General features: G+C 45.6%; 1 protein-coding gene across 1 annotated transcript in view; it reads left to right on the top strand.

The window, feature by feature from the left end:
• Window positions 1-1,489: 1,489 nt before the first annotated feature.
• The window catches only part of b4galnt4b (beta-1,4-N-acetyl-galactosaminyl transferase 4b), a 65,896-nt gene continuing 52,672 nt past the window's right edge, over window positions 1,490-14,713 (top strand). The window contains exons 1-2 of the mRNA XM_056755396.1: window positions 1,490-2,230; window positions 2,512-2,709. Of these exons, the coding sequence (XP_056611374.1) occupies window positions 2,565-2,709 (145 nt within the window). The 5' untranslated portion in view covers window positions 1,490-2,230; window positions 2,512-2,564. The remainder of the gene's footprint in view (window positions 2,231-2,511; window positions 2,710-14,713) is intronic.

Below are 14,713 nucleotides of genomic sequence, written 5' to 3'. Positions count from 1 at the left end.
ACATCATAATTGAGCCTCAGTTAGCGAGAGAGAGAAGGCGTGACATAAATGGAGCAGATGCAGAAAGATGACACATCATCACTCATCATCATAAGTGAGCAGGTATTGATGTTCTCATCTGTGCTGAATTCTGCCATGCAACACTTTATACTACAAAGGTTATGAGAGCGTGCTCTGATGTGCACAGTAACTTTCCTGGCCTTTAACCGTGTTTGATCTAGGATCACAAAAGAAATTCTCACATATATTTTAGACCAAGCTGAACTATTGCAGACAAAGACATAAAGCAGCGTAGCCTGACAAAACAATCTCTTCTTGATTCATTTTAAGCTTTGATCTGATTTTATAGGCTCCTTTCAACTGAGTGGGAATCAACTCCCACAGTTTATAACCCGTACAAGCTGAACTCTCACCCCACATTACATTAACCCTTTCAATCCTATCCATGTTAACATCCCAGGTGTCTGTTCAAAGATTTTGTTTCCAGACTGCCATTCATGTTTACATTGAATACCGTACCTATAGCCTTCAAAGGTATGATGAGAATGATCTTCGAAGAAAGCACATTCATTCCAAACATGCTCAGGGTTTCTTCAACATGTACCAGACCAGATTCTTTAATAATACACTCATCTGGTTGGTTTTTGGAGCGCTTGTCATATTCACGGCGTATAAAGAACATATAAACGTTTTTTAATAAAAAGCTTTTTTAAGAACTTGTGAAAATGTAATTTCTGTCATCATTCATTAACCCTCAGATTGTACAAAACCTGTATACATTTCTTTGCTCTTTCGAACACACAGGAAGATATTTGGAAGAATGCCAAATCTCACTCCCCATTTAAACTACTACAAAAGAGGGAAATCTGACATTCTGAGATCTGACATTTTCCCAAATATATTTCTTTGTGTTGATCAGAACAAAGAAATGTATACAGGTTTGGACAAATCTATGTAAATGAGTAAATGATGACAGAATTTTCATTTTGAATTTTCATTTTTGGGAGAAGTAACCCTTTAAGGAAAACAATATTATAAATATGCACAAAAAATCTCTCATGATTAGGGCTAGCCCATATTATTTATCAAAATGAGTCCTTTGTGCTTTTTTCTTCCCTATTTGTTTTTCATTACTTTTGGGTATTTTCCAAATGCTTTAATCCAGAATAATTAAAAGAAAAAAGAATTTGGAAATGGCAGCAGTGCAACGCTTCTCACAATAACTTGATGAATTGCCCCATTAGTCACCTGCTGAAAAAATGTTGCATTTAAAATAGAAAGAAAAAAATAAATGGCAACTACGGCGTGATGTCGTTTAAGTTTGGTCTTATTAATGCCACATAAACCTAAAGTCGATAAAACCATTACACATAATCATGCTTGAGCTATGCATCTTTCAGGTGACAAAGCGCACTGGCTGCACATTGGAAGCGGTTTCTTTGTATATAAAGGTAACAGCTCCCTCTACCACCAGCAAAGGGCGCGCGGATGAAATTGAGGACGCAATCGGCCAAGTGCGGTTTGTCATGCTGCTTGGGAAAATATTTCAGTTTTCTTTCATAGCGAAGAACACCTCATAAAAATATCTGGATACATGAAAAGCTGTAACGACGACGATTCGAGGATTTATTTGCATTACGCGAAGATGTTTTCTTTCACGGCTGTGAAACAAATCGGAGAAACAAAAGCGTGCACCGTGTCGAGCGCTTGTGTGTACCCGTGCGACAAACGCAAGAAGAGACATTGATACAAAACCAGAAAACAGTGATACTTCAGGGATATTTAGTGCAGAGATTTATTTGCGTTCTGACAACAAACACGAGACTGAAACGAGAAGAAAACGAATTTCACACCTCAACATTTCCACTGTCTGTCCATCGCACACGACGACTGGAATGAGGATTTGTGCAAAACTCTAAACTCTTTTGTGCACCATTTAACAGGACCTCTGTATATGAAGACAGAATGAAATGGAAAAAATAACTTTGTTAGTTGCATAAAAGTCACTATGGTGACCATCAGCGACCCCATCATGATATTGTGAAATTGTGTATTTTGCTTCCAATAACACATACTATATGATAAGCTGTCCATCTTCAAAGTATCGTTCTTTTGAGCAGTAAGATGCATAGGACACCAGGACCTGCCGACACCTCTCTTGTGCTGATGCCATTCACATCTCGACCGCGTGTGTAGACATGCTGATTTTAGAGAGAAATACACTGCAACGGTGAGTTTAAATGCAATATTAACTGCAGATGACATTTGTGACAAACTGTAGTCGTTTAAATGTCATTTATAATAAACACCCTGCAGTAGCCTACATCAAGCAGAAAGTTTTAATGTCACCATAGTGTCATTGTTATTTCAGCTGTGTAAAACACGGTACATTTTAAAAGGTTAAACCTTACTCTAAATCTGTAAGACACATCTCTATCAGTGAGTGAATGTGAAAATAATATTTTTTACATATACTCCTGTACTGCTTTTTGATATTTCTGGCTGTACCAGATCAACACAAGACAGTCACCTGAGTTTTCCACTGAGTGGGTGATGTTTCTGTGATGAGAATGCGCTTTCCTCTGAAGAAGATCCGCACGCAGTTCAAACTCCTTCTGCTACTCGTTTTGCTTATGTTTGCCATTGGGTTCACATATCTTCACATCAATCAAGGCAAAGCCATCAAACTCCATTTCAACTATGGGAAAGGTAACACTAATATTTTTGTTCTACGATTCTTTGTACTGGACGCCTTGTAATGTACTACAGTATTACCAATGTGTAGCCCTTAATATATATTTTTTGTATTTTACAATCCTATATATCTCCAGGCTTTAAATGTCATAGTGCTATTGTGCGAAGCCTGGTCTGAATAGTAGGTTATTCATAATTATTATTAGATGTTTCTATTGGGATTTAGTCATTGGTTATGAAGAAGGCAGTGTGGGACACAAGAGCTGTCCAGTGCTGAATCCACTTTATGCTTTAAATGAAGATTTTTCTTCAGGTTAAAGCTTAATTATTGCTCATTTCTGTCCGGCTAACTGCTGATTATACCTAAACTAATTTGTACTCTGGGCTGCGGTACCATCAGTTGTACTGATAAGACTCCGAGTGGCTCTGTGCAAAGATGATTTTCTTTTACGCTTTTTAAAGGGAAATTAAGTCAAGCCACAGGCAAAATTTTTGATTCATCTCTTGTGATGAATGTAATGAAAAGTACCACCAATTCAGCAATAAGAGTTCCCCTTCCTTTAATTACTGTACGGAGTAATAACTTACCCCACAACTAAGGACATGAGTGGAGTTTTACACATTTTGCTGTGATATTTGGTCGGTGTTTTTGCATAAGGGCGGTTGACATAAAAGTGTTATTCAGATGTCTACAGTATAAAACATATGAACAGGTGATAAAAAACATAAATTCAGTTCTCCGAGATAAGATCTTTTCCCAGCCCATAGCTTTTACTGTTCACCATTGGAATAGGAATAATTATTACATACAGTATAATATAAAAATATATATTCTGTTGTGAGACAATGGGGTAAATATTGTTAAACAGGCAGAACTAGCTGTCATGTGACGTATTCATTGTTAACATATATTCCTTAATTAATATTCTTAATCAAAATCTCTATGTGACTCCAATTCTACAGTGATTTCTGACATTTAGACAAGTGTCTCATTATCCAGCATTCCTCCTATCATCTCATTAAGCCCCAATGTTCAAGAGGTTTCTTGATTTTAACTCTGTTACCATTTGAGTTTTTTATATTTCTGTGTTTATACATGGTGTTACAGTTTTGTGTCTTTTAGTTGTAACAAGTCATTTAAAAACCTAATTAGGTTCTGTTGATGTGAAAAGGTCCACACTCATGCAAACATATCTCATATTTGCTCTGAGGAAATTTTAAGACAATTTTCCATTGTACACAAGCTAAATGGCTTTTTTTTAAATCGCAGTCTCTCATTAACTCTTCCCTAGAAGCAATTTGTCCTCTGTAATAAGAGGAGAAGTAATTGTTGCGGATTATCTGATAAATCACCTCTGCATTTGGGAGAGGAATAAATTTGTGTATTTCTAATTATAGCGTAAAGGCTCAGGGCTTTTTCCCTTTTGGTTTTCACTGATTGAGGTTTAAAAATGGAGGCTGGTTGTTGTGAATTTTGACAGGGAGAGAAATGAGAGGTACACACTCTCTTAACCCATAGGTTAATGTAATTTGTGTTGGACCACATTATAAGATCCTTTCAACACACAAGGTAATGCTAATGCAAATGGCTTTTCTTGGACTGCTGCCATTGTTATCTCAGCTGAAACGTGCTGTAGGTGGGAAGTAACAGGGCTAAGCTCTTAGGACACTTCACCCTGTTGATCGCTGTGTGAACAAAGGTCTAATGGGGACATGGAGAAACCCAACAATTTGTCAGGGCATAGAAATAATCTGAAAAGTAACATTGTCCGCTTATGAATATGAAGGTTTAAAGGAGTCATATGACATGGCTAAAACAAATATTATTGTTTGTTTTAGATGTAATGCAATGTGTATACACGATTCAAGGTTAAAAACGCTGTATTTTCCACATACCGTGCATGTTTGTATCTCCTCTTTGCCCCGCCTCTCTGAAACACTTGGAATTTAAACAAAGCTCATCGCTCTGAAAAGCAAGGTGTGCTATGATTGGCCAGTTAACCATTGCGTAGTGATTGGTCAAATTCTGCAAGTGTGTGACGGAAATGTAATGCATCTTACCATATTTGGAACATCAGCTTCCAAAGCAATTATACTGACAGTACTGACTTGTGTATACATTTGGGTGGTCTTAGTCAACTCATACCACGAACTGACATGGATTTGTGGGGGTGTGATTACACAAGGCGTTTCATGGAAGGTCTGGGTGAGCATTCGCTTTAAGATAGAATGCATCTTTTGTTCCGACACTTTCATTTTTGCAATTTTACGTGTCTAATACGTGGATGGGCAACTTATAACCCACCAAAGACACAGAAAAACATGTGTTCGCACAATATGACCCCTTTAAGGACTCAAACTGTCAGAACTAAGTGCTACATAGAAATCAATGAACTTGCGCTGTGTAATTTGGATAAAGGACATACTTTATCATTCAGATTATTCATTTCCGCAAGCAGTACACATCCACAAAGAATAGAGTCCCTTTAGATTCATTCTGGTAACCAGCAAAATAAATAACAAGTAAATTAAATTAGCTAGTATGTCTAGCCAAGATTATTTGGGATTACCAGTGGAAGAACCTTTACTTTGCAAAATGTACAATATATGCGACAAAATTACACGACCCATTCAACAAATTGTTTATTTTATACAGTTATTGTACAATAAAATATTAATATAGATTAATATTTTGATTAAAATATAAATAGTTATATTATTAGCCACTAAACTAGACCGATAAACAATCACAAACTGTAAATTAATTTCAAGTAAATTAAAGTCCAGAAACCATCTATAGTGCTCTACTGTAGAATCCTTTTATACCCCCAAAAAATATTTCTCGTCAGAGAAGTCAAAATCACAAGAAATGTCGAGGTGATTGGCACTCAAAGATGCTTTCTTGAAAAAGTTATATATACCATACTCAATAGCATGTGGCGCACATTTATGTGCAAACTACCTGTTAATAACCTTTTTTAAATAATTGACCATATGGTGTTTGCTTATTATTAATTAAACACATTTTGTAGTTTGCACTTCCAGTTAAAATGCCCATAACAAAATTACTGTAGATCTGTTAACATTGCTGAAGTTAAAATGCTTTTTTCTGTGGTACTGTAGCATGTGCAATCTATCAGGTGTGTGATCTATGGAGGCACAGATGTTCAATGTGCAATGCCTAAGCTATTTACCAAGGTTGCATCTGATAGAACCTGTCCTAAATTGAGCAGAATGAAACCCCTGAGAGCCGAATGGCGCATGGTAAATGTAAGAGAATTTGTAAACAGTTTCATCACTTGGTGATTGTGATATCCATTAGTTTTGTGTGTGCCTACTGTATGTAGTTCATCAAGATGTGACATCCTGATCATACTTGTTTACATGATGGACCATTATTAACGTCTTGGTTACGTATGTAACCTCAGTTCCCTGATGGAGGGAACGAGACGTTGTGTCGAGAACGACAGATGGGGTTCGCCCTTGAGAACCAATCAACTCTGACTACTATAGAAAAGGCCAATGAAATTTGGCGAATGCAATTTGCATGCCGGGCTCCGCCCCCGGAAATCCGGTATAAAAGGAGGCCGGCGTGCAGCATTCACTTACCTTTGTTCTGAAGAGCCTGAGACCTCTCAAACTGCAGCAGAATACGATACGTGTTCGTGGCATAAGGGACACAACGTCTCGTTCCCTCCATCAGGGAACTGAGGTTACATACGTAACCAAGACGTTCCCTTTCTGTCGGTCTCTCGACGTTGTGTCGAGAACGACAGATGGGGTTGCCTATGGAAAACGCCACAACGCTGTATCGCGTCACAATCTCTAGCGAAGCGACGGTAACAAGCCTGGGCGTGTCATCTCGAAGCTTTCGTGAGACTGTAACCTTCCAGTGTGGTGGTCGGGGGGTTCCAGAGCTTTCTTGGAGAAAGATGGGTACAGCCCTGACCGGTAACTTTCACGGACGGGGCCTTAGCTCTCTATAGGCGAGAGGCCGTCCAGATCAGTTTACACCGGGTAAGCGCGACTCTTAATCAGAGAAGCGCTACAGAGGCCACCTCCTACCCGTGGGGAGGAATATGGTGGATATAGGTATGGTCTCGTCCTTGGAGGAGAACGCATGGAACGTGCGGACTGAGTAGTTAACCGCGAGGTGGAGGCCCACCTGGGGAAGCTCATGGGTTACCAGGAGTGGGAACCATTCTCATGAGGATACATCAGACGGAACAGCCCACAGAGGGGGTGTGTAGTAGAGTAGGCGGGGCGAGACCGTGGTTCGAGTCCGGTGAGTAATTGTGAATTAGCGCCAGCTGTGCGCACACCGGCCTCGAATCACGTAGGAGATGGGAGCATAAAAGGAACCAGCGACCGGACCGTCGAAGAGAGAGGACCGGGCCCGAACTTGTTTTACGATTGTATTTATATTGGTATTTATGTTTATGTTTTGTTCGCCGGCGGTCGTCCGTGAGGGGCCGCCTGCTGTTATTATTTATATTAAAACTTGTTTAATGTTTTCCGGTTCCCGACTCCTTCCTTCCATTTTATTGAGATTTGTTACATTGGTGCCGAAACCCGGGAGGAAGGAGAGACATGCTGTCGGAGAGTCCTCGCCGCCGAGTGGCCTCGCGGTGCCGGAGAGTTCGGGCAGCGCGGACGAAGGGCGTCCGCCAGTGGCTGCCCGAAGCGGTGGCTCTGGGGAAACGGAAGTGCACAGTGCGGCCACCGTCAAAACTTCGGTGGAACGGCGACCTTTGCTGCCGCGCCCCTGGGTCGAGGTGGGGTGGCTTTCGTCCAAGTGGGAGCGGGGGGGTTGCCGCCGTCCGCCAGAGGCCGGAGCCTGTGTCCGTCTCCCGAGGGGGAGGAGCAGGGGGCGGAAGTGCCGGGTGAGCCACCGCCTGCCAGAGGCCGGAGCCTGCATCCGTCCGCCCAAGGGGGAGGAACAGGGGACGGGGAACCCGCCCCGACTCCCGGATAAAGGAGGAGCCACCGCCGGCCGCCAGGGGGCGGACGGTCGAGCCGTCCACCGAAGCCCCAGGGCCACCGCAAGGCACCGCGAAGGAGAGTACTCCGGCTGGTTGAGGAACGAGCGGCAGCATGTCGGGGAACCGGATTTTTTTTTTCCTCTCTCCCCTCTCTCTTTCCGGTCGCTCCGAGGGCTCCCGTCTTCGTTGTCTCGTCTCGTCGCTGCATAACAACAACACTTGGTGCTCCTGCTCCCTGACCTTGCACAGAGTCTGTACAAGAAGGCTCCTGGGGGGGGGAAGGTGTGCTTCGGCCCATCCCGCGGCCAGCTGTGCGCAAGGATATCCGTGCCGAGGGCAGGGACTATCAAGCGGGCAAATGGTGGTGTTACGGGAGGTGAACAGGTTTTACCTGGGCCTACCCGAACAGCCTCCAAATGAGCTGGACTGCACGGGGGTGGAGTCGCCACTCTCCACGAGGCATAAACTGGCGAGAAAGCACGTCGGCTGTCTAGTTCAGTTTGCCCGGGGTGTGTGGCCTGCAGGGAACGAGTCACCTGTTGACTCCACCGGAGGAGGCGTCGAGCAAGTTGTGTTTAGCTGCTGTGTGCGAACGCCACCCTGACGATCTGTATTCGCTACAGCTATAGTGCTGTCCTCGGAACAGCACGTGCATGTCTCGCACGAGAGGCCGTAGCCTGCTCAGTGCAAGTAGCATAGCCCACAACTCTTGGCAATTGATATGCCAGCGCAGGCGGGGGTTCGTCCAACACCCCACCTGCGTGCCCGTTGCACACTACACCGCACCCCTGCAGGGAGACTTCAGTCGTCACCACGACCTGCCTCATAACCTGCTCAGAGGGACCTGAGTCCGTCGAAAAAGTCATAAAGACTAGGGGTTATGGTGCGTCGGCAGCAGGGCGGCATCACCATGCGCCTGCTGCCGGTGTGCCACGCTCTCCTCGGAACTCGACTCTGAAACCAGTGTTGGAGCGGTGTCATGTGCATCAACTCGAGGGGTATTAACCCGCGAGGACGCCATGTGTCCCAGGAGCCTCTGAATTGTTTCAGGGGGACCGCTGTCTGCCTAAAATGTTCATTTCAGACAGTTCAACACTGGTTGGGCACAACTGCGGACAGGTGTGCCGACATGGTGACAGAGCTGAGTTCCATACCGAGAAAGAGGATGCTCTGCACTGGGGAGAGCTTGCCCCTCTCTTGGTTGACCTGGAGTCCCAATCGACCTAGGTGCCGGAGCACCAGGTCCCTTTGTGTACATAACAGATCTCGCGAGTGTGCCAAGATAGGCCAGTCGCTGAGATAGTTTAGTACCCGCTCGCCTTCCTCCTCTCAGGGAGAAAGGGCGGTCAGGGACAGACCGAAAGGGAGGACTCTGTACTGATATGCCCGCCTCTCGCACGCGAACCGTGGGAACGGCCGGTGTCGAGGAGGATCGAGACATGAAAGTAAGCGTCCTTCAGGTCGATTGCCACGAACCAATCCTGACACCTCATAGATGTCAGGACGCGCCTCTGTGTGAGCACCCTGAATGGCAGCTTGTGAAGGTGCTCTGTTCAGGGTACGCAGCCTTTGGGGGCAACCCGCCGTCTTTCTTGGGAACGATGAAGTGCGGGTGGTGACCCACTGAACATCTTGGTTTTGAGGGACGAACTCGATGCCTGTTTTGCCAGAAGGGTGGTGACCTCTACCCGAAGTACGGAGGCGTCCCTGCCTCTGACAGAGGGAGAGATGATGCCCCGAAACTTGGGTGAGTCTCTGGCGAACTGGATCGAGTAACCAAGACGGACCGCCCTCATTAGCCAGCGAGACAGTGTGGGCAGCTCTCGAGCTCCCAGGGACTGTGACAGGGTGACCAAGGGGACGGTCTGCTTCATCATTCCCACGGGGGGTGGTTCGTCGGCTGGCGGAGCTAACCATGTCGCGGGGAGTCCCCGGAGGGAAGGTTTTTGCTCCGCCTGCTTACCTGCCTGGCGGGACAACGGCACGCACTGTCGGTTTGAGAGTGGTGACGGCTGTCGTATGTGTACGACCTCACGCCTCGCCAGGGTGTGAGGTCGGTTCGCCGAGCACAGTCCAGTGGAGTGTGCGATCGGCTGCAAGTAAACCCGGGGAGAACAGAAAACTCAGTGAGTAAGTGGGCGCCAAGCCCTAACAAGGGCCCGGCTTTGGTGACGAGGCAGGAGTCGTCCCGTACCGACCGATCAGAGCCGTGGCTGTGAAGGTTCGGGCCCGATGTTGTTCTCCCTGGGGTCTTCCCGTCAGTCGCGAGGAGGTTGCTGACGGGGTGGAGGTTTCCCCCTCGACCTCTGCTTCCGGGGTGCCGCCTGTGGGGGCACAGGAACCGGAGCCGATGTCGAAAGGGTCCTGGGTTGCAGGGAAGCAGACGTCACGTGAGATCTCGGAGGCCTGTAGGCGGCCGAGTCGCGGCGTGAAAAAAATGTGGTTAATTGCCACTGTCTGCTTTGCCGTCAAAAAACTGCTGAGCGCAGTCCTCGACGGTGTTACCAACAACCCACCCTGCGAGATGAGTGCATCAAGAAAGCGGACTTCCTTGCTGTCACTCTTCTGCACAAGGTATAGCCGGGGGTGTCTCTCCTGGACCACTACCGTGGACATCGTCCGACCCAGGGCCCGTGCCGCCGCCTAAGTCGCCCGTAGAGCGCTGTCAGCGGTGGCACGGAGATCCTGCATTATACCCGGGTCGGCCTTACCCTCGTGGAGCCCTCTCAACGCCCTGGCCTGGCGGACCTGCAGGATGGCCAAGGCATAGAGAGAGAGGAGGCAGCCTGGCCCGCAACATCGCAAGCTTTCGACACCAGTGATGCCGAAGTCTTACGTGCTTTGGACGGTAGGAGTGGTCGATCCCCCCCAGGTGGTAGCCGTCCGCGGCACAGGTGCACCGCAGGCGGACGTTCCACCCGGGGGATCTCGACGCAGTCCTTGGCTGCCTCACCATCGAGGGAAGTAAGGGAGCCGGAGCTGGTTTCACTGGAACGGTCCGTGAGTGGAGCGTTCCAAGTTTTACACAGCTCCTCATGCACCTCCGGGAAAAACATGGCACCCGGGGTGGGCGCGGTTTGCACCGCGCACCGACCTCGGGAACCACGTATCCCCGGGTTAGCACGGATGACATCACTTCTGCTTCCTCCTGAACTCGACCGCTGGGGGTGGAGTTTGGATTCGGCAGAGTCGGATGCCAGTCTCCCTCCGATGCTGCGAGCGACATCTCATCTACGTCACACATCGTTTCCGAGTGTGTGCGTGAGGATCCGGACGGTATGCCACCGCCGGTTGGGGAACGTTCAGAAGAGCGAATCGGGGTGCGATCGGCCCGTGAGCACTTGGCTGGCGGGTTTACGTTCGCAGAGTTCCCCGTATCACTAACGCTGCTAACGTGGGTGGTCATCGGGGCCGTAGCCACAGATGTCACAGCCCGGGTAGCAGACGAAATGGTGGCTGGTTCCCGTAGGAAGACAGCCACCCGTGACCGCAACTTCTGAATGACAATCTGCCCGCAGTGCAGGCAGATGTGTCAACGAACGCTGCTTCAGTGTGCTGGACGCCCAGACACCTAATGCAGCGATCGTGTCCATCCCCCTCCTCGATGAGGGTGCCGCACCCAAGAGAACAGCGGGACATGCCGCGCTGGAGAATGCTCAGTCAGTCCTGAAAAGGACTTTTAGAAAAAATCTCTAACACCTCCGGAACCGCCGAGACGCCCAGGGGAAGGTCGCTGCAAGAAGGGACGATCCGCTGTAACACGTCGTAGCACCAGCGTGTAGTTGTAGAGGATTGAATCCTGAGTTGTACTCATGAGCGATGGCTCTGAAGAACAAAAGGTAAGTGAATGCTGCACGCCGGCCTCCTTTTATACCGGATTTCCGGGGGCGGAGCCCGGCATGCAAATTGCATTCGCCAAATTTCATTGGCCTTTTCTATAGTAGTCAGAGTTGATTGGTTCTCAAGGGCGAACCCCATCTGTCGTTCTCGACACAACGTCGAGAGACCGACAGAAAGGGAACACAGGTCTCCATTTCCTGTTTGTTTGTTCATTTCTGCTGTTTATTGCCTTCTGGTGTACTGATATTGTGCCTTGTGTACACAGCTTCTGCCGATATAGATCACCCCATAGATCACTTTATAGACGTCTACAGGTTCTTCATTCTTGCGTGATGGAGCACTTTGTCTTGCTGTCTTGCTCTTGCGCTGGTTATTGGCAGACAAACAGCTGCCTCCAAGGAGCGATTGGTACCACCAAGTCTGTTTTTGCAGCATGGTACTATATCTTTGGAAGTAAAATGGAGCACGGCATAAATACCATGGTTCTCAAGTTAATGTCCTATGGAATTGTTGTGGTACAAACATATAGTTAACGTCATGTTAACATAATGTCTTGGTCTGCAACTACGCACAAGCACCAAGTCACACAGAGAATACTCACCAAGTCACCAATATAATTGAAACCAGGCATGTGCAGCGTGTAAGCTTTTCAGACCTTAATACGATAACTTTGGTCACAGTGTCGGCTGCTCCACATATAAAAGATCTCTGTAAAAAAATTTTGGCTGCATCTCATTGCCTTTCATTTCAGCTGCTGGCACCTCCAATGCTCATTGGTATTCCTGGAGGCAGCAATGCTATCCTCAGCACAACCGTAGCTTTGGCTCTAGGGCTGAAGATGTGCTCTGCGTGGCTCCATTCCAATCGTAGAGGAGCCATTATCATTTCTTATTTATTGCACTTTTATTTAGGGACAGCCTTCAATATTAAGAGTTGCAAGTTGCATGTAAATGTAAATGTTTTTAACAAATTTGCATTTAGTGTTTGAAGTTTTTGTAGTGCCATTCAGGTGAAACTATGCATTTTCAAATGACTGTATGCTTGCATTCTGTTTCTCTGCGGTAATCCTTAAGCAATATTGAGAATGTGCCATTTCTCAACTTTTTAAAACTCTTGTCATGAGCAAAATTCAGAGAAAGGCACTTTGGGTGCCCTGAGCGCAAATAATTCTTTATGCGGACGGTTTTGCAATAAGAACGGAAGGAAAACATTCATTCCTTATCCACCTGTCACCCTGAAAATGCCTAATGCAGTAGGCTGCTTTAAAGCTGCCATAACACACTCGGTTTTTGCCAATCTCATATTAATCTTGAGTACCTATAGAGAAGTATTGCATACTTCGTATCTTCGAAGAGTATTTAGTTTGATCACACATATAAAAAATAGATACAGCTGTTCGATTATTTCCGAAAAAATACGACCTCCTGGGGGTGTGCGGGGGGAGGAACTAAATCTAACTTTTAATTTACTATATGTTTGTGTTGTTTACATTATGCACATATGCACCAATTGCCAACAAAACACAGACATGTGACTTAAGCCCTATTCGCAGGGGATTAGTATTATCTGGGGACCTTGTGTGACTTATAATTTAGCTCCTCACATCTGTATTTTATGTGGCGTATTCGCACAGGATAAGTGAACCTGTGATTTTACTCAAATTTACTGATTTATTTCCTGGCTTTGCGTATAGATTGTGTAGCCTATTGTTGTATGGTGTTTAATGATATATGACCGTACCTGTCAGCATTTAAGACCCGCGATCGCTGTGATCTTCTGTCCGGTTCGCGTTCACGGGTCTCAAATGCTGACAATGTTACAAGCGTTTCCATGATAGATAAATAAACGGGAGACTCCCGGCCAAAACAACAGTTTTGGCAATGTATGGAAATGACCCAGCAAACAAATTAATATCAAACACTTCAAAACAGCCTCCCTTATTTGCAAACGGTGGATAAAACCTTGAAAAATCATATGAGCCCGCCGTAAAAGCCGTAAAAATATGGTAGGTAACTTGTGGTGGAATTTTTAATTTACAAATTACAGACATGGCCAATTCGCATTAAGATCACAGATAATCCCTGCAATTATTACAAGTGATCAGAGGTCCCCTGGTAATGCCAATCCCGTGCGAATAGGGTTTAAATTTCACTTACCGCATGCGGTTCATGTCCTGTGTCTTTTAAAGCTGGGACCGCTCCATCTATCAGTTTCAAACGATCTCCAAATCCAGCGTTAAATCCACCATTTATATAACATCCATCACTGAAATACCGTGAACAATCAAATACACCTAGACGTCTCTCTCTACCGCAAGAGTAACGAGCTGCAGCTGCAATCCCACAGCGCAGCCAATCCCACAGCGCAGCCAATCCCACAGCGCAGCCAATCTTGATGGTAAACAGGTCTTCCTCGCTTGTCGGTTGACACGTGGGCAGGCTATTTTTTCCACCTTGCCGTGGGCGTACTTTTCCAAGGGAATTGCCCAATAAGGGAACAAAAAAACTTTCCCGAAACCTATACGGACGCTGGGGGAGTGTATAAAGCACAGAAATACTATGTAATGCGTCCAACTCTTTTTTTTAAGAAGTTGACCATGTCAAGCATGAGAAGACAGCACATTTAACATTGTAAAAAAGTCAGAATGGATGAAACATCTTGCATGGCCCCTATAAATTGCTTATTGGAAGATGGTGTGGCATTTCAACCACTCTTTCATTCCCTTTTAATTAAACTGTTTTTTTGTGCAGTTTTAATGGCTGATAAATATTATGATGCAATATATGTATGCAAGGCGTAAGTTTGATTTTCACATTGGTGGGGACATAATTCAAATTGGTCTGCAGAGCCTCATTGACACTAAAGTTTAGCGCCATTTACTTGACTCATTTAAACAATTATATAATAATATAACAATACTTAAAATGGTTTTATTTGAAATAGTTTTCTACACTGTTCTTCATTGTTGTCACTATCATTGCTACACTGTCTGTTGCTGTCTACAGCAGGATCAGTTTCCTTAGAAATACACCAGAATATACAATTACCCACTAGGTATTACTGTATATTTAACTGCATTTACAGTCTGGATAAAAACTAATTTTTATATTCATAGCCTACATATTTATGCCTACATTGTTAAAACTACTGTATGTATGAGTGCTTAATAGACCTAACAGTGCAACCTTAATATAATG

Source organism: Triplophysa dalaica, chromosome 1 (assembly GCF_015846415.1).
Source record: "Triplophysa dalaica isolate WHDGS20190420 chromosome 1, ASM1584641v1, whole genome shotgun sequence".
Taxonomy (NCBI): Eukaryota; Metazoa; Chordata; class Actinopteri; order Cypriniformes; family Nemacheilidae; genus Triplophysa; species Triplophysa dalaica.
Note: the sequence above shows the minus strand (reverse complement) of the source record. Positions and strands in the feature narration are given on the sequence as shown.